The following is a 21,097-nucleotide window of genomic DNA, read 5'->3' on the forward strand; positions in this document are numbered from 1 at the left end:
CGCAACAAAGTTTGGTGAATATTAGTATTTATCAAAGAAAACGAAATAGTAATTTTATTCACAAGACAACCTCTAAAGGCCAAATACAAAAACACAGAATAACCAAACAAATTTTGATAAACGTTTCACCTTTTAAGTCCGCAATTTCGAAAAAATATATAAATGGAAACTAAATTAAATCGTATTTCGTCTTATTTTTTTAAATTTGTATCTTGCCTGATAAAGGGTAAATAGAACCGGCAATTTCATTGGTTTATTGACAATATAACGACGAATGAAACACCTTCTACTAAAACATTTATCGGAAGATATTATTATTATGGGATGGAAATATGCGGCCATTTTCGTACCACGCTAAGATGAAATATCGAAAATGAAATAGATTTCTATTCTTTATTAACTTTATTAGTATATCATATCCTATTCTTTAAGTATGGAGGCTGTGCGCGCGTTTAACAATGAGGTATACATTAAATCCCGAATATCTGCTTATAAATTTAGGAAATGACCCTAACATGAAATGTGGCGGATAGAATAGCTAGCCTAGTTTTTAGGCTACTCGGAATTTCCATTTGCCATCCCAACAGGCATCATTCATTATTGTCGGAGAGGGCGTCGTTTTAATCGGAATTAAGATAGTGCTTTACCTTGCAGATCAATTCCATACTGATCACAAGCGAAGCTAAATTGGCATTGGTCAATGTAAATGTCAACATTGTCATTGCAATCAAACAATTTTACAAAAGTTAACAAAGCTAATTTAGTCTGTAATAGTAATATAGAATAACAAATTCCATACTACTTTGAAGTTTTAGCATTGTTGTCATTAAATGTCACTTTTGCCAACCTTCATGGCAAATGAAAGGCTACAATAGGCAGTGTCCACACACAACTTTGTGGGATAGTGCTTGTTGTATTCCATTCCAACCTCATTGAGATACAAGATTTTGGAAAAAGCAAAAAATTTTAATGTTCCAAATCTGCTTTGGTTTCCTTGATGTTTGCATCATGAACTATGTCGCCTTATAATATTAGAACTTGTGTTTGCATTATGGTCAACGCTTCCAGCCATAATATGATGAGAAATTCTTGTCAGCTTTAATCTTATTTGGTCTCTGATCATCATATGAGGGATATATAATCCCTGGTACAGTAACCACATTGGCTTGTTAACCTGGAGTTCCTGGGTATTGGATTATCCAATGTGGTTCCCCCTGGTCGGATGGAGGGCCTGACAGGGGACAGAGTATAGTTGGAAAACCAAGATCCTGTGACAATTGGAGGCAAAATGTCCCTCAGCACACTGCATAGGGTATGCTCATTGTCATTAGCCCAGTCAGAGCAGAACAGTAGGATGTTAAACCCCATTTCATTTCATTTATATAATCCCTAGCAAATTGCAATATTGTTGGATCCCTAAAAATAATTTGAGTCCAAAAATAGTTCACTTCAATTCAGTAATTACGATAAAACATTTATGATGAATTTGTCAACCTTAATGTGAGGAATTTGTCACAACAGTTGAAAGTTTGATTACTCAGCTTTTGAGAAGTCACCTTTCCTGTGTATTTGAATCTTAGCAATCTGTAGATGGTGGGGTTGGATGGCCGAATGGTTAGCACGTGTGCACTGTATCATATGGTCTGTCATTGAGTCAGCTGAACCGTGTGTTAGTCCCGAAATGACCTAGTTTGTGTTGAGTGGATGTTAAACCCCTCTCTCTCCCTCTCCTATCTGTAGATGATTTGTGGAAAGATTGTTATTACCCAAATACATAGACTTAACCTGGATCCTGGATCCCCCTGTAATAGATGTTGGAAGAGAATGGTTAATCATGGAAAGATTGAGAAGCTTATAACTAATTTTTATTTTGTCATTTCAGTTATCCTCTCTCTATGAGGTCCGACCACCAGTGTCGCGTGCCAAAATGGCCCATATCACCAAGACAGCCATCAAAGCTATTAAATTTTATAAACATGTGGTGCAGAGTATCGAAAAGTTCATCCAAAAGGTAGCCTTAGTTAAAATACAATTTGTAGGCTAATTTGAGATCTGGGGCCTGTTTCACCAAATTTTAACTAAGATAAAATCCAAATTTTAGTAATTTGATTGGATAATATTAGATTGATTTTAGTGCTTAGCCAATCAAAATTGAAGTATCTACTAAAATTTGGATTTTATCTTTAGTTAAAATTTCGTGAAACAGGACCCTGGAATTTAATCATTTTGATTCTTAACATGTTCTTAATATCTTTTACTTGCATTAGCTATAATAATAATATGTACATTTATATAGTGCTAGTACTCCATGCAAAGAGGCATGCTCACAGAGCATACAGTTTGATTAATTTGATTAATCATTATAAAATTATAATTATAAAATCTTTATTGCTACCCAACAAACGTTTTAACCGCCATAACTTATTTTGTTTTCAGTGTAAACCAGAATATAAAGTACCAGGATTATATGTTATTGATTCAGTTGTTCGACAATCAAGACATCAATTTGGTTCTGATAAAGATGTATTTGCTCCAAGATTTACTAAGAATATTGTATCAACTTTCCAAAATCTCTTTAAATGTCCTGTTGAAGAAAGGGTAGGTTTATCAGGTTTTGTTCTACCAGCAATGTCATCCTAAATTTGGGGTTTGTCATTGAGTCAGCTGGTGTGGTTTCGATTCCAGAGTTGTATGTGACAAGGAGTAGGGTCGTCTGTCCAACCTCGTGGGTTTTCTCCGGGTCCTCCGGTTTCCTCCCACTGCTAAAGACACCTACGTGCAAGAGAATTATAAAATTGAACCATCTTAGTCCAGAAATGACCTAGTTTGTGTTGAGTGGATGTTAAACCTCATTTCTCTCTCTCTCCCTTCTAAATTTTAGTTGATATAAAAACTTACCTTATACAATATTTAATGGAATTGTATATGGTGTAATTTAAATATCAGGATATTACCTTGTGTGAATGTGCCTAGATACAACATTATCAATTTTAGAAATAAACTAGTTTTTTTTGCATTTGTGTTTTCAGAGTAGGGTAGTTCGAGTCTTAAATTTGTGGCAGAAAAATGGTGTTTTCAGAGTAGAAATCATTCAACCATTGTTGGATCTGGCAGCAGATCCAAATAATGTCCAGTTAGTTCTTGCAGGTATAATATTTGATCAGACATTTTTTATTTATTTGGGGGGTGGGGGTTGGATGACCGAATGGATAGCGCTCGCGCGCTGTATCATACGGTCTGTCATTGAGTCAACTGGCGAGGTTTCGATTCCCCGGTTGTACGTGACAAGGAGTAGGATTGCCTGTCCAACCTCATGGGTTTTCTCTGGGTCCTCCGGTTTCCTCCCACTGTTAAAGACCCCTACGCGCAAGCGAATTATTGAAATAATAAAATTAAACCATATGTTAGTCCCGAAATGACCTAGTTTGTGTCGAGTGGACGTTAAACCCCATTTCTCTCTCTCTCTCTTGTTTATTTTATTACAATGTTAGGTTTAATCCATTTTGATTAGGTATCAGGCAGTGCAGCACAAACAACACAGACACTCTTAAATGTCAAAGTTCACGACAAATCCTGACAAAATAAAATTATAATGCATCAAGTGCCAAAATTAACCAGAATGTCATGATGAAAACAAAACGGCTGCGATATTTTAATAAATTAATCCAATTTATTTCAGCCCAAAGAGCTGTTGAAAGTGTTTGCAACATGAAGCACCCACCTGTTCCAACCCAGCCACGAACATCAGCAACACCAGAAAAAAGTGCCAGTGCAGCTAAAAAGCAAGCCCCCGAAAAAGGAAAGGCAACTCAAAATGATATGTTAAACACAGTTACCATGTTATTAAACCAGTCTCAGGAGGTAATTTCATTTGTTTTCATAGTTACAGAGCTATAAAGGGAAAGGCATATCTTTTTCTTTGCCAGTTTGTTTTAGTTGTCCCCCACTATTAAGATAGGTTTGCCCGTCACAGTTTTTGGGACACAATAACTCTGCTTCTAATTGAGTAGAGGGACATCAACCTCACTGTTGACCTTTTTTGCTTGAATACTTGACCTTTGGATTACTATTTTCAAGTTCCATGTTGTTCTTTATCCAGGCAGGTCTTGTGTACTCTTTAGATAAGTCTGTTAAGCAAGACTGGAAATAAGGCACCTATCACAGACAATGTCAGACACAGATTCAGGCTTTGTCAGGCACTAATCCTGTGGTGCCTGTCATTTTGTACGGCACTGATTTGTCTTTTTTATTGATAATATTAATACATGTCTAGCACTAAGTTGAAAATGTCAGGTACTATTTAATTTCCAGGCCTGCTGTCAAATGTTGTGATTTTGATCCCAAACTTTTACCAGGAGTATGTTTGCTTTTGTGTTTTCCACAAGTTCTTCCCACTGATAACCCCTTGGGCACAACAGAATTAATGAAAGAAATGTATGCTGATCACAAAAATGACATTGTATATTTTAAGTGAATAGTAAACAATCTCTCTTCCCATCAGTTATGGACGAGAGCCTGACTTTGGCATGCACGTAAAAGATTCCTTGACACTGTATGGCGTATGCCCGTCTTCATTAGCCCAGTTCGGAGCAGAACAGTAGGACGTTAAACCCCATTTCATTTCTCATCAGTTATACCTAAATCATCAATATTGTTATGAAAATATACTTTGTCATTCAATTCAGGGTCAGTCAAGTTTAAGTGCTCAACAACAAAAGTTGCATCAGCTACAGCTATTGCAGAAACAATTGATGCAGCAAACCGAAATGATGCAAAAACCACAACAGAAACAAGCACCTGTTATTGATGCTAATCTTCTCGCCCAGATTCAAACTTTAACAAATCAGTTATTAAGTAAAACATCTGCTGATGGAAAAGGTGGTCCACCAGAACCAGGTTTCAATAAAGTAAGTAACTATCTGAATTACCCCGTACTTACCAGTACAGGACATGGTATTTATTTAAGATTTTATACTAATCCCATCAGCTTTCCACTTTTAGGGGGGTTGGATGGCCGAATGGTTAGTGTGTGTGCACTTTATCATTAGGTTTGTCTTTGGGTCAACTGCCGTGATTTCAATTCCCAACCTGTCCAACCTTGTGGGTTTTCTCTGGGTTCCCCTGTTTCCTTCCACTGCTAAAGACCCCTACACGCAAGTGAATTATCGAAATAAAATTGAACCATATGTTAGTCCCAAAATGACCTAGTTTGTGTCAAGTGGACGTTGACCCCCATTTTTTTTTCTCTCTCTCTCCCTATACTATTAAACAAAATTACTGCGATTGGTCTTAACATTCATATAAATAAGCTTAAAGCTACGAAAATAGGGGAACTTGCTGTCAGACAATCATTACATATGGTAGATGCCAGTGTTAACAATTTTATTTAAATATTTCAGAAACTTCTTGATTTTGACTACGGTGAAAGTGACGATGATGATGAGGGTAGGAAAGATGACACTCATGCGCTTCAAGGGTAGGTTAATGTGTTAAAAATTATATATAAGTACCTTTGATTTATTGTATGTCAGTTGCATTTATTTTATGTCATTGTTTTATGAAGTGAAATTTGAGAGAAAGTCTGAAGCAGATTGACAAAGAGTCATAGACAACCAACTCATAATTCTTGAAGATTCAATTTTTAGACAAATATAAAGTTAGGTTATTTTTCGCTATAATGTTAAATCTAAACAGTAAAATCGTGCAATAATATTCCAATTCTTAGGCTTAGAATTATTTGTTTTATTAAGAACGCATTGTTTCAAATATTAGCAAACTGTTTTATTTCAATGGCTCTTATTAATTATAAGCAAACTGTTTTATTATTTCATGTTTTTGTTTACCATTTTATTCCACAGAACTGTGCAAAATATCTTAAATGATCCTAACATCATGCAGAGAATACACCAGATGTCTCAGTCTTTACAAAATCCTGATATAAGTGTACAAGAACAACTTCATCAACAACTCCTTCAACAACAAGAACAGTTTGATAAGGAGATTGGACAGGTAAAATTCTGTTAAATATCTCCGTCTATTTTCAGTGACATATCTACTTGACATAATTATTAATCCATATGAGCATTATGGAAGATTAGATAAAGAGCTCTAGATAATTGAAAGGGAATATGCTGAAAATTTCAATAAAATTTCTCCATTCTGAACTGAGATATTAGCGTTTGAATTTTAGGCCTAGCCTCGATCATCATAGGAAAAATATGGTCTTGATTATCCATTTTTGAATTAAATCATCAATGGGCGTTGAGCAGCAAATCGGATTCAAATCCAGTGAAAATCTGACACATAAGATGGTATCGAGAGTTGATTATGGTCTGGATAACTTAATTAATAATTTAGATAACATTTAAGGCCTAAAGAAAGACCTGCAATAGGCAGATTTAGCTCTTGCATAATGTATGTTTAATCGATATTGATAACCCTTTTCCAATACACCAATCACCCTGGAACGACAACATGATTATAATATAACTACTTGACTGACAAATATATCAAATAACGGTACACAATCCAGTAAATGTTTTTCATAAGTCAGACAGACTTAAAAAGTGAATTTATTTTTATAGGGTTCTGCTATGATGATGCAAGGAATGATGGAGGATCCTCGAGGTATGGGACATCCTAACTCCAATGAAGCAATGGAATTGGATCCTAGTATTGAAATAATCGAAATTCCTCCACCACGAGAAGACAGATCAGATAGAAGACATCGGGATCGTTCAAGGTATAGATGTTTAATACTACAGGATTTCTTGACATTGCAGCGGGAAGTTTCATTCCCCGGTTGTACGTAACAAGGGGTAGTGGCGTCTGCCCAACCTCTTGGGTTTTCTTCGGGTTCTCCCCGTTTCCTCCCACAGCTACTAAAGACCCCTACGCACTAGCGAATTGTTGAAATAAAATTGAACCATAAATTAGTCCTGAAATGACCTAGTTTGTGTCCAGTGGAGTTAAACTCCCTCTCTCTCTCTCTCCCTCCGTCTCTCTGGACATTGCTGAAATTCAAATATTTTAGGGTGTAAAAATCTCAAGACAGGAAGTAAGAACAAAAATATAAATTTATGTAATTATTTGTTCAAATGAGTTTTAATGAAGAGAAAAACTAGCAAATTAATGTAAAATAGGATAAAAGCCTACTCTCTCGACTTTAAAACATACTGATAAGTAAGCTGCCATGTTGAGTACCCACACTCCAGAGTTTATTCATCATTTAACCTTTACTTTCCTGGGTTAAATTCTCACTAAGGTATGACTGTTAAGGATTATAGCTGACTTCGAAATCAACAAGTAATAATTAACTCTTTGTAATTGAGCTGAAAGTAGATTGATCTACGATACTGTGGTGACCAAGTTATTTTTTTTTAAATATTAAAGTCTACTCAGCCTGTTCAATCTGATTAAAATACAGATCTATATTTCTTATCGTTTTTTTTTTTAATACTTTCGATGGCCTACACTACATGAAGATCTGACCGGTTGTATTAGAAGGTCACGTCAGGGGGTGTACGAGCGGCTTTTTACCCTATGAGCTCTGATATTCACCGTTCCATTGGCTAATTCCTCACATCATCAAGAACGCGGGTTATATAACAACTCTTCCAGGTCCTAGTATAGTAAAGAAAAGTAAAACAAAATTTTGAACTATAAAGAATGAAATGAAATAGGATCAAATTGCAGCCTCTTAAGATTCCTATCAAAAATATCTTGCAATCTTTAAGGGCTTAAATTGTTAGATTTTCTGAGCTGATACATGTTGATTCGATATGGTTTAATTACAAGTTAAATCAGCTTAATTATATGATTTTTTTTTTATCAAGGTCACCGAAAAGACGAAGAAGATCTAGGTCAAGGTCAAGAGATAGGAAACGTAGGTCACGGTCAAGAGACAGAGATCGACATCGTAGATCACGGTAAGTTTAAACAATCATATATTTAGAAGTAAAAGAAATACGGAATATTCAATGTGGAATACTTTCACTCGCGACCATATAAAATAATTGTTGGAATTTATTGGAGAATGCTATATAATTCATACATCTATATTTTTCAGTTCTCGAGATAGGGAAAGGGAAAGAGAAAGGGATAGACAGAAGGAAAAAGATCGTGAAAGGAGAAGAAAAGGTTTACCTCCAATGAAAGAAGAACACCTTAGTGGTAAATTTTATCTAGCTTTTGTCAACATATTCAGATTTTGTTTTTGGACCAAGAACAGGTCGCTAACTGGTTACTAATCTTGTTCTTCTTCTTGGGGTGAAGTCCAAGAGGTTTATTAATAATCAGACGTTTCGAACTCCTTATGTCTGACATATACTGGTTACCGGAGTTCTGTCTCATCTCACATTTATTTGAATTGTTAATGAATTTTAAAAACGACTGTCTCTATTTTACATTTAGTATAATTTGAACACCTCCTTTTGTAACTGTTTATCAAATATAAAAACCTTTTACTAGTGATAATGGCTCTATAAATTGAACTTTATTATTGCAGTTTGTAGCAAAACCTTGTGGCTTGGACACGTTGCCAGATCAACCACAGAAGATGAGTTAAAGTTTGAAATAGAGAAATATGGTACAATAGAGAGTATAAATGTAAGTCTGAAAGTATTATGTTCTGTTTTTAGCCTTGGTTCCCCCTTGTTAGGAGTGCCTGGCAAAGGACAAGGTATAATAAATAGGTTCATGTTGGCATGCACTTGGCAAAAATTATTTTGATTTTTCAATGCTTGCAATGGCGTGATTTGTTGGCAAGCATTTTACAACTATCACACATGCTTTTGTTGCTGACTAGCTCCAGTCTGTGTTTCACTATTTTAATCATTGATATACTATATTCACTAAAAGTTCATCAGGATTTTCGAACATGGTCTCCCTTGTCAGTGGTGCAGAATGTAGGGCCTGACAAGGACAGCTGTCGAGTCGTTCGGATAAGATAAAAAAAATACGAGGTCTTGTGTATACATTGACGTGCACATAAAAGATCCTTTGGCAGTTGGAATTGGATATGAATAGACCATAGTGCCGCTGCCCAGGCAAAATTCGCTCATAGCACACTGTATGGCGTATGCCCGTCTTCATTAGCCCAGTCGGAGCAGAACAGTAGGACGTAAAACCCCATTTCAATTCATTTGTATTCACTAAATATATTGATATACTGATCTAATACACACTATACTGGTCTAATACACTCTATATTCAATATAAAAACATTGATATACTGGGCTAATACACTCTGTATTCAATACACACTGTGTTCTATAAAAGCATTGATATACTCATGATGTACACACTATATTCACCATAAAGATTGTGACTTATCTTGTTTTATAGATGATTCCTCCAAGGGGTTGTGCGTTTGTTTGTATGACGAAAAGAAAAGATGCTTATAAAGCAGTGGATAGATTACAGGGGTTAAAATTAAATGGAAGTTTATTGAAGGTGAGTTAAAATCCAGTTTCAGTTATTAAACATGAAAATGTTTGTGTGTGTCTACACTAATATCCTTCTCTAGAATATCTTATTCCACTTCTTGATTTTCTGGACATTGCGCTTGACTAACCATCTTTAATTTGCTTTTTTATACGCCCACATTTTCATCTGGACGTATTATGCCGTCGCCCCTGTCTGTCCACAATTGTTTGTGGACTCTCTACAGGTCACAATTCTTATCCGATTTTGATGAAACTTGAAATATAGGTTTATCCCCAAAAAATCTCGGCTGCTTTCGATATTGGCATGTATCGGATCGAAACTTCATGGATTATGGCCCCTGATTATACGAAAAATCACGTTTTTAGCTTGTGGACCCTATAGAGGTCACAATTTTTATCCGATTTTTTTGAAACTTGAAATGTAAGTTTATAACCCAAAGATCTCGGTTCATTTCGATCTTCGCACATATCGGACCTTAGCTTCCTGAATTATGGCCCCTGATTGTACGAAAAATCGCGTTTTTAGCTTGTGGACCCTATAGAGGTCATAATTTAAAAAACCGTATTATTATATCACTGTTACACCCTAAGGAAGGTTGAGTTCGAATTTCATGAAAATCAGCCCAAAATTGACAGACAAAATGGCCGCCGTTCGTTCTCAAATAGCGTAAAAATATGGTATATCGAGGTTGTGGACCCTATAGAGGTCACAATTTTTATCCGATTTCTTTAAAACTTGAAATGTAAGTTTATAACCCAAAGATCTCGGTTCCTTTCGATCTTCGCGCATATCGGACCGTAACTTTCTGAATTAAGCCCCCTGATTGTATGAAAAAAATCGCGTTTTTAGCTTGTGGACCCTATAGAGGTCATAATTTTTATCCGATTTAAAAAAACGTATTATTATATCACCGTTACACCCTAAGGAAGGTTGTGTTCGAATTTCGTGAAAATCGGCCCAAAATTGACAGACAAAATGGCCGCCGTTCGTTCTCAAATAGCGTAAAAATATGGTATATCAAGGTTGTGGACCCTATAGAGGTCACAATTTTTATCCGATTTTGTTGAAACTTGAAATGTAAGTTTATAACACAAAGTTCTCAGTTCCTTTCTATATTCGCGCATATTGAATTGTAATTTCCTGAATTATGGCCCTTGATAGTAGGAAAAATCACTTTCTTGATAGCTTGTTCTCTATCCATCTCTCGAAAATGTGGGCATATCCTGCCTGGCAGCCGCTGGTTTGTAAATATTCATGTTGTAATTTCATACTACAGATTACATACTTGATAATTCTGGCAGAAAAAAAATGACAAATTAGGTTGTTGATAATGAAGACTTGCATTAACATCCTTCAAAACATGTGATTCTTTTTTTTTTTTGAGGTATTGGCGGGAGGTTGGATTGCCGAATGGTTAGCATGTGCGAGCTGTATCATAAAGTCTGCCATTGAGTCAACTGGCGTGGTTTCGATTCCCCGTTGTAGGTGACAAGGAGTAGGGTCGGCTGTCCTCACACTGCTAAAGACCCCCACTCGCAAGCTAATTAATGAAATAAAATTGAACCATGTGTTAATCCCGAAATGACCTAGTCTGTGTCGAGTGGAGGTTAAACCCCATCTCTCTCTCTCTCTCTCTCTTTTTTTGAGGTGCTGGTCAGCACTAACTCTTGTCTAACAATCTTTAAATATGCTTTTGTTTGTAATGTTATCCATTACATATTTGAAGAAAAAATGACAATAAATTAGGTTAGTGATAATAAACTGTATTTCTAGGTGGCATGGGCTCCTGGTTTTGGTGTGAAAGGTCCACAGTATAAACAAATGTGGGACGTAGATCTCGGAGTGACATATATACCATGGGATAAACTACCCCAGGATGTACCACAGCTTGTAGAAGGTGGTGATATAGATACAGAAACATTACCGGAACATTTAAAGGGTAAGTCGAAACGTAGCATGTTAATAAATTCAGAAGTAGTATATCCATATAAATGTTTTTAATTTTTTAAATAAGAGTTGATATATGATGAAATTTGTGGGAAAATGTTGCAAGGACTTACCCACAGATAAATATATTTGTATTGTCTAGAGAACTTAGGTTTTGATTTAATGTATTTTAAGGGTTGAAATTTGGGCCGTCTGAGGAGGAGGAACAACAAATGCAAGAAAATTTGAATAACATGCCTAAGATGTTACCACCACCTGATATGACTAATCCACCGCCTTTTCCACCGGGACCAGGTGGTCCAGGGGGACCTCATGGACCTGGTGGGCCGAATGGACCTCATGGACCTGGTGGGCCAAATGGACCGCATGGGCCTGGTGGGCCGAATGGACCTCATGGACCTGGTGGGCCAAATGGTCCTCATGGACCCGGTGGGCCTGGTGGGCCGAATGGTCCTCATGGACCCGGTGGACCTAGTGGCCCTGGTGGAGGAGGTCCCAATCAAGTACCTGCAGGTAAGTAATTTCTTATTCTGAAAAAAAAAAGAAGAAAAATGAAGTGATTTAAATAGTACAAGTAACCCTATTTTGTGTGCACATTTCCATGACATAGTTGCCTTCATCCATCCATATATGGTAAATTTCTCAACATATGTATCTTGATTACCTCATTAGCTGGTGGTGGGGGGGTGGAGTGTGAATGGCTGAATTGTTAGCACGTGCGCGTTGTATCACAAGGTCTGTCATTGAGTCAACTGGCGTGGTTTTGATTCCCAGATTGTACGTGACAAGGAGTAGGGCTTTTCTCAGGGTCCTCCGGTTTCCTCCCACTGTTAAAGACCCCCCACGCGCAAGCGAATTATTAAAATAAAATTGAACCCTGTGTTAGTCCCAAAATGACCTAGTTTGTGTCGAGTGTACGTTAAACCCCGTTTCTCTTCCTCTTTCTCATTAGCAGGTGCTTGATGCCACATTACATACGTCATAGAATTTGCTTTTGTTAGTGAATAAGAAATATTTTCATCAGAACTGAAAATAATGTGCGAACAAATTTATATCTTTAATTCCTTTTTTGGGAATTTCTTATATGTTGACAATGGTAAATTTCTCAACATATGTATCTTGATTACCTCATTAGCTGGTGGTGGGGGGGTGGAGTGTGAATGGCTGAATTGTTAGCACGTGCGCGTTGTATCACAAGGTCTGTCATTGAGTCAACTGGCGTGGTTTTGATTCCCAGATTGTACGTGACAAGGAGTAGGGCTTTTCTCAGGGTCCTCCGGTTTCCTCCCACTGTTAAAGACCCCCCACGCGCAAGCGAATTATTAAAATAAAATTGAACCCTGTGTTAGTCCCAAAATGACCTAGTTTGTGTCGAGTGTACGTTAAACCCCGTTTCTCTTCCTCTTTCTCATTAGCAGGTGCTTGATGCCACATTACATACGTCATAGAATTTGCTTTTGTTAGTGAATAAGAAATATTTTCATCAGAACTGAAAATAATGTGCGAACAAATTTATATCTTTAATTCCTTTTTTGGGAATTTCTTATATGTTGACAATTTATTTTAAATACCAAATGTATATTTTAGGCATGCCACCTCATATACCAGGAATGATGCCACCTATGATGATATCAATGACAGGACAGATGCCTGGTCCAATGCCCCCAGGAATGCCACCAAGAGGTTTACAATTACCACCTGGTGCTCATCCTGGTATGCAGTTAACACCTGGACAAATGCAAAGGATGCCACCCCCTGGTGGTATGTTGCCAGTTAGGAGTCTGGCAAGTGGAGGAATTCAGGTAGTTACAAAAGCTATTTACTTTGTTTCATGTAAGAAACAAAGAATTGAATTAATTAAAACCGCATTATGGAAGATTAAAGATCTGACAGTTCTTGCTATAATAGTTGAAAGATAATGTAAAAGGGAAATGCTGAAAATTTCAGTCAAATTACTTCACTCTAAGCCAAGAAATCATCATTTTAATAACACTGTAGCCTCGGTTGTCAATGTTACAGTTATTACGATAATTAACAAAGTCTTGATTATCCATTTTTATGGTATTCTTCAACAACTGTTGGACTGTAGATCAGATTCAAATGGCATCAAGAGTTGATTATGTTCAGGATAAATTAATTAATGTCTAATAAATAGTTTATATAACATTTCAGGCCTAAAGAAAGACATGAAATAGGCAGATTTAGCTCTTACATTAATACTTGTTTAAAAGGGTAGAAAAGTATATTCTAACAGATATAAATGTTCAATATTTATCTCTCAATTGACATGTTAAAATTTAGCTCATCCTATGTTATATTTCACGATTTTTTAATCGCCTTATTTACTTGCATATTAAAATTTAGTCCAAAAATGGTTCAAATCCATTCAGTATTTGCGTGCTAGAAATAAAGCATTGCATCCATTGACAAGATAGAAAATAATTTCTAGCAGCTATAATGTTCTATGTTTAAAATCGAAGAATTCAATTAGTTTGGCCTACCTTACCTTATCTTTCTTTATGCTATATATTGAATTATTCTCTGTATTTTAATGATTTTCAGAAATCAGTCAAGGTCTCTAGAAATCACTTGCAGAATCAGTTCCATTCAGTATTTACAAAGAAATATAGAATTGAAATTTCCGTGATCTATGCTGCTCGCTATTTAATGAGCCGTCCGCAAAATATTTTTGATAGACCTATTTCATATCCGATTGAATTCAAGCCAGGACATTATTGAGCATTGGTTCAATTCCCCGGTTGAACATGATAAGGAGTAGGGTCGCCTGTCCAACTTCATGGGTTTTCTCTGGGTCCTCCGGTTTCCTCCCACTGCTAAAGACCCCTATGCTCAAGTGAATTATTGAAATAAAATTGAACAATGTGTTAGTCCCGAAATGACCTTGTTTGTGTCGAGTGGACGTTAAACCCCATTTCTCTATCTAGTGTTGGTATTTTAATTAGTGTTTTCTTTTACAATAATTCTTTACTGAATAACATTTTCAAATTTTCTTTTTAGATGCCACCTGTGTCTATTGCCAGTTTACAGGCAGGATTATCTGGTCAAGCTGTAAGTCGTGGTCAGGTTATGTTGAGCACCAGTCCAATGCCAGCAGGAATGACAGTTCGTCCACCCCTCCAGAATATCTTAACATCGGCAGCCAACAATTTGCAAGCTATGCAAAATGTTCCCGGCGTTGGTCGTCCTAGTTTCAATCCTCAAACTGGGGGTATGGAGATACCAACACATTTACCACCACCTAGGTTCCGTATGATGATGCCTGGAAACCCAATGCTAAGACCTCCCTTCAACAACCTTATGAGTAAGCCAGATGATGAAGAGGAAAATGAGTGGGAAGATGAAGAGGCGGAGGATGTTGATGATCGTATTCTGCCACCTGGCAATCCTAATTTTAGTATGCCACCAAATTTCACTCTTCGTCCTGGTATGATGCCTTTGCTTCAGAGAGGAATGCCACCAAGAATGTTAATACCATCTCTTTTGCCAGGCTCCCCTGCCCGCCCAGGAGCACCCAATTCAATACCCCTTCTAGGTGCCAGCCCACGACCCCCGCTAATGAGGATGCCTGATCAGAGACCTGGTACACCTAGAATGTTGCGACCTAATGTACCTGTGACAGAAGTACCAACTAGTTCTCCTGGTCCTGGTACTGTTATGAGACCAGTATTGGGTGTTCATCCCCCTGGTGCAAGTCCCAGGATGTTGGGTAATCCCAGACCAGGACTACTGGGCTTTAGACCTCCAGGATTTCCAAGATTTATGAATCCAAATTTCCGTGGAACTCCAGATGGTCCTAGTGCTGATGGACCTAATTTTAACGACAGAGATCGATTTGGTGGACCAAAACCTCTAATGGAAGTCGATTTCCGAGGAATGCCAAGAATGCTTATTGAAAATGATAACAATGAAGATGAAGAATTTGAAGAAAATGAAAACGACTTTGTTAGGGAACCCTTCCGACGTGATAGTAATGACCGGGATGACAGAAAGGATCGAGAACAAGATCATTTTGAGAAAGATCATGGTTTTAGAAATCATCACGAGAAGCGACCCCGTAATAGAGATCGTTCTAATCGTCAAAGTAGGTGGAGTGATGCCACTCCAGATGAAATGAATGTAGACATTCCTGTTAATGATAGTTTACCAGGTGCTACAGAAACCAATCTAAACATGGAGACTAAAACAGACAGTAATATAAAGATATCTAACACTGAACCACTATTGCCAATACTACCTAATGGTCCGGATACTAATCAGTTAAATTTAAATAAAAATGACAGCACGAATATCGAAGTAAAACCCACTGAGAATATAAGTGATATTTTCAAAAACACAAAAAACAATGGTGAAAGTAAAACTGTGGAAGCAGTGAAAGATGTCAGTGTTGAAAGCATTAAGACTATTGAACCCTTTGTTATTCCACCACCCGTCATGGCTCCTCCTCCTGCTATACCTCCTGTCATAGCAACAACTCCTGTTAACACACCTTCTGTAGTAACAACCCCTGTCATTAAACCTGCAGTCGTGGCTAACCCTGTTGCTCCTATTCAACCAGTTATTGCTAATGTGCCACCAGTCAGCCCTGTGGTTATGACAGAAACAAAAGCTGTTGAACCTGCACCGGTTGCCGTGGAAACTAAAAGTGTAGAAAACCCACCAGCGCTTGTTGAAACCAAATCTGTGGAACCTCCGAAAGACATAAATGAAAGTAAAAGCGCAGAAAAACCATCCGAATTATCAAATGCTATAAGTGACCCTACTGATAGTTAATAGTGGTTATTCTTAAAGTAAACAAATTAATCTGTCATATCTTTTCTACAAAACATTAATTATGACAATGTGACAAGGAATTGTTATTACTTTTTTTTTATTATTATTTTTGTTTTAAAATCAAGAGTGTGATGGAATTTGAACATACTTATTCGTAACCAGGATAACTAATTATGAACCAGTGCAACATCTGTCGTGTGTTCTATTAAAAAAAAAAATTTGTAACAAGCAATATTTGTTTGCACAGATTTTAGTTAAAAATCATTTCGCTTCTTTAAAAAATGGCACTTTATTTTAAAAAATGAAAAATAGGTGCACAAATTTAAAAGAGATCATTAAATGAAGATTTTAGGTGCACCAAGAGATCACAAAATGAAGATTTTAGACGATGAAGTTCGGTCTTAAAAAGACAATTAACGATTTCTATACATTGATATGTATATTATTTTGACTTTAAAATTGTGTATAGGGACATTGTGAGTGGATTTCTGTGATCCCAATATGATGTGTATACATTGTTGAGTTTTTTTGTATGTACATGTATTATATTACAAGACTTTGTTTTTAACTGATTGAATGTACATGTGTGTGTATGTCAAGTGGAGATTTTATTTTTCATGAGAGCAATATTTTGAATGTGAATAGTTCTGTTTATTTATATTATAAAGGTGCAAACAAAGGCTGTTGAATCAGCACATTTTTAAAAAAAATGAAATATAAAATATCGAAAATAATTTCTGGGCTTTTTTGTTAGTCTTGTTCTTCGTTTGATGTCTGCTTCACTACTTTATTTAGCTATTCAAATGATGTTTTCCAGCTTAGATTATCATGAATTAGGTACTTTTCTTGCGTTGCTCATAATTGATATCTATTAACTGAAGAATCACCCTTTAAGACATTCTTGAAGTGATATGAAAATGGTTGAGGTTGAAAAGATGGAAATATACACATATGACATTCGGGAACTTCAAAAATATTTTTTGAAGGAAAACTAATAAAAATGTTTTCTAGATGTATTTTAGGCTAGAAAATATGATAAATGTTTTAGAAATAAGAAATAGTATTATCTAGTTGTAAGTAATATGATCTACTGTAAATTATTTTCATGTTAAAGGGATTCTTCCTTTAATATTTTGCCATGGATCAGTTCTTTTGCAAGGTGACAAGGTGAGTTCATTTTTTTAAAATGAAATCGTAAATAAATCAAAAAAAATGAATTATAATTTTCAAAATAAGAAAATGGGATAGTAGTAATAATAATAGCCTACTACAAACATTTCCAGTAGATAAATGGATCAGCAAAGGGGGTGGAGATCTTTGCTGAAATCTAATTCTCCAAATTAATAGGGAGAAAAATAAGCTTCAAAATAAATGACCTCAATGCACCGAGTGGGTGTTAATGACAAATTGATTGTTGTAATAGCCGTTTATTAAGCATCTCGTTTATTAAGCATCTCGTTTATTAAGCATCTCGTTGGCAATTGATTTAAAATCGTTTTGAGAATAAGTTTTTATTGGAGCTATTATAGAAAATTAGGTTTGTTTCCTTACTCTTAATTTTCTAATGGGAGATAATAATATGGCTGCCTGGAAATAAAGCCAAGCCCGTAATAGGGCTTTTTGTATGTTATTGTTTAAAGGCAAATTGAGTAGGATTAAATTTGAAGGATTAAGAAGCATACGTTATTTTTACGGATTGATCAATCACAATTTATTTCAACATTATGCCGAAGGCTGTAATTTTTGTACAAAATATTTTGCTTTAGAGACGGGACTATATATTCGGCGGCAATTGACAGGTGATTTGTCCCTTTAAAATATTAAAGAAATATCAAATGCTAGTAATCGGAGGGAAGTAAATATGAAATGTGTTGGATTTACTTTCATATTTCAAAGATGGGCGATTATGTCGAGCGGAAAATAAACGTAAGTATGAAAGCTAAATCTTCAAACTACAGTTTGGATGGCGAATATGCGAAATGCACGCCTTTTTTCTCTTTGAACTCCGGAGAGATCAATGGGTTTGACCACACGCAAAGTAATGATAACCCTGAATTAAAATTAGCAGGCCAACTGAATATTTTTGAAAAATATTAAATTTCGGGATATGGTTTTGGTTATAAACGAAAGCTGAATATGGTCATTAAATTTAACATAAAGATAAAATCGCGTTTCTTTCATTATTAAACAGATGTCAACCAGTTTGGCACACTATGAGTTAACTTACTCATATTCATAAATTGGGACTAGACACACGCGTGATTAGGTTTTCGTCGTGTTAAGAAGTAGATACCAGTATGCTAAATGATCAAAGTCTGTTTATTGGGCTTTCGTATTGTTGTTAGATTCATTTGTACCTTATTGAGATGCCCCCGGTGTCGTCATTTATTAAAAGGAACAATTAAATATCGGTGTCTATAATTGACATTTTATGTTCAATGGGAAATTTTGTATTGTTATTCGCCTATATGATGAGTTACCCTATATTTGTATATACATGTAGTTTAATGATAAATTGGATTAATTACTGTACAATAGGAGTGACTACTCTCTTCATAAAAAATATACATGTACATAAAATAAAATAGTTTGTTGTATTTATTTCTCAAATGTTCAGGGCCCGTGAGAAGGGGGCGGTGAGCAGCAGGGAAACATGTCCAGGGGCGCCCGGAGCATTATGTTTACATCAGTAAAACTAATATGTAGTACATGTATTTGGTAGTCATCATAATATGCTGTGTTAAATCTCAGTTCCTGCGTTTTGGCAAACTGGGCCCTGTTTCTCGAAATCTTAACCAAAGATAAAATCCAAATTTTAGTAGATCCTTCAATATTGATTGGCTAAGCACTAAAATCAACCTAATATTATCCAACACAAATTACTAAAATTTAGATTTTATCTTGGTTAAAATTTCGTGAAACAGGCCCCAGATCTCCAGATATACGTCTAAAATGACGCTATAGAGACAATGTATCCTTCAAAAATGCCCCCACCCCAGTCACCGATCGAGTTTCTTGCCCAAGGGCCCGGAGTGCCCTGTCGCGAGCCCTGCAAAGGTTATAATTTGCATTGAAATAAGACTACACATTGTTCATGTGAATAAGCCAGTTTAAGCTTCGGTTTCAATCTAAATATAGGCAATTGCCATTACAATACAGTAAACACAGGAATCCCGTTGGCTCTGGTACATTAAACAGGACGCCCCGGTCTTGGCCGAGATTTACTCGTGATTTTCACGCCTGGTCTCCCCTTGTCAATAATGCCTGAACAGAAGAACCGGATAAGGGGAAAGTGTCTAGTCGTTCGGACAGTACGAAAAAACAATGCCCCTCGAATACCAGCATAGATGGAAATAACGTCGAGGGAACAAACCTTTAAATGCAGGCTACTTTTGAGTTCTTGTCCGTTCTATTTCTGATGAAAGCTCAGATGCACGGGGTTCTCGTAGTTTCAGCAAGAGCGGGTAACTCCAGAACGGAATTCGCAGAACGCTGATAGTCAGATCTAAATATTAAGGCCACCTACAGATTCCGTCATGGTCACGAGATGTAAACTGGGTTGTCGTGGGTTAGGGTTAGCGCTAGCCTTGTTTACATCTCGTGACTGGCGAAATCTGCAGGTAGCCTTAATATTTATATCTAACCGAATGTCGATAGCGTTCGTCCTCTCATGGCCGTGATGCTTAAAGTAGCTATATAAGTCTCTTAACTCAAAACCATCGAAAGTCTTCGACATTGAAAACACGAATTATTTGTCCAATTCAGATCAACATTGATGTTGTGATCTTACGGGAAAAGATGGGCTTCTAATATCCAATATTTAAGACAAATTAAACATTTTACCCTTGGTACATGAATCGTGTACCATAATGCGTTTCAGCGTCATTTGTAACAAGGGACTCGAAGAACGAGGGTAGACATATTCCACAAGTCATGTCAAACGGCGACGCCATGTTCTTATCTGGACAGCACAGACGCCATGTTCTTATCTGGACAGCATGCGCAATAAATAATATCAGTGTAGACTGGGATAACCAGACGCCAGAGATTGCCATTTGATTGAGACTTCTGGCGTATTTCACTGATCATAACTGATTATAAGTTAAGGTAAAAACAGAAACAATTGAATGTAAATCAGTTTATGTGCATTCATATTACATTATTATATATGCGTTGCGATCCATCAGTGTCAATTTCTAGCTCCCAAATATTAGAGATTTAGCTCCTTTAACGCTAAATTTTAACCAAATTCGTTAAAAACTTAAGCCTCCTGTATCATGTTAAAGGACAATATTGGTGTCAGTCATAATAAAATATATGATAGAGCTCGTTAAATACATCCCAAATATAATTTTAACACAGAGATCATTGCTACGGGAGTTGTGTAACAAGCACGTGAAGAAACGGGAAGTGACGTCAAACATGACAAACATGAGTTGTCCTTCTATATAACTGACTGAAGTAACGAGCGGTAACAGACAAACGATCGAATTTCATTTCACTAATAATTCCGTTGTAGATGAAAAGTTGTTATATGAGACGATAACAGGATATCTGACAATTTAAAAAAAGAATTGGCTGTCAGTAGATAAAAGATAACGAACAAATTAGAAAAAGTCCGTGCATTACCATGTTTTTATTAAGAACAGAATGAATAAAAACGGGGGAATGCACGGGATTTTTCTACCTTTTCTCGTGTCCCTTATCTAGTGACAGCCAATTCTATTTTAATACGCCCACATTTTCATGTGGACGTATTATGCCGTCGCCCCTGTCCGTCCGGACGTCCGTCCGTCCACAATTGTTTGTGGACTCTCTACAGGTCACAATTCTTATCCGATTTTGACGAAACTTTAAAAATATAGGTTTATCCCCAAAAGATCTCGGCTGCTTTCGATATTGGCATGTATCG

At 36.5% G+C, this 21,097-nt stretch overlaps 1 protein-coding gene across 1 annotated transcript; it reads left to right on the plus strand.

The window, feature by feature from the left end:
• The first annotated feature begins 323 nt into the window (after positions 1-323).
• LOC126809710 (SR-related and CTD-associated factor 4) lies at positions 324-18,770 on the plus strand. Its single transcript, XM_050534448.2, has 17 exons — positions 324-463; positions 1,883-2,011; positions 2,437-2,598; positions 3,030-3,147; positions 3,680-3,861; positions 4,686-4,907; positions 5,400-5,476; positions 5,859-6,009; positions 6,585-6,742; positions 7,836-7,928; positions 8,069-8,172; positions 8,507-8,607; positions 9,346-9,453; positions 11,221-11,386; positions 11,569-11,907; positions 12,982-13,196; positions 14,413-18,770. The coding sequence occupies exons 1-17, from the start codon at positions 434-436 to the stop codon at positions 16,183-16,185; spliced, it is 4,128 nt and encodes a 1,375-aa protein (XP_050390405.2). The 5' UTR covers positions 324-433; the 3' UTR covers positions 16,186-18,770.
• The last annotated feature ends 2,327 nt before the right edge of the window (positions 18,771-21,097 follow it).

This window comes from Patella vulgata, chromosome 2 (genome assembly GCF_932274485.2).
Source record: "Patella vulgata chromosome 2, xgPatVulg1.2, whole genome shotgun sequence".
NCBI lineage: Eukaryota > Metazoa > Mollusca > Gastropoda > Patellidae > Patella > Patella vulgata.

Bases quoted from the DNA above. Each gene is read 5' to 3' on its own strand.
- LOC126809710 (XM_050534448.2), top strand. From the start codon at position 434: ATGGAGGCTGTGCGCGCGTTTAACAATGAG. The intron at 2,012-2,436 runs GTAGCCTTAGTT...TTTTGTTTTCAG, and splicing joins TCGAAAAGTTCATCCAAAAG to TGTAAACCAGAATATAAAGT. The intron at 7,929-8,068 runs GTAAGTTTAAAC...TATATTTTTCAG, and splicing joins GATCGACATCGTAGATCACG to TTCTCGAGATAGGGAAAGGG.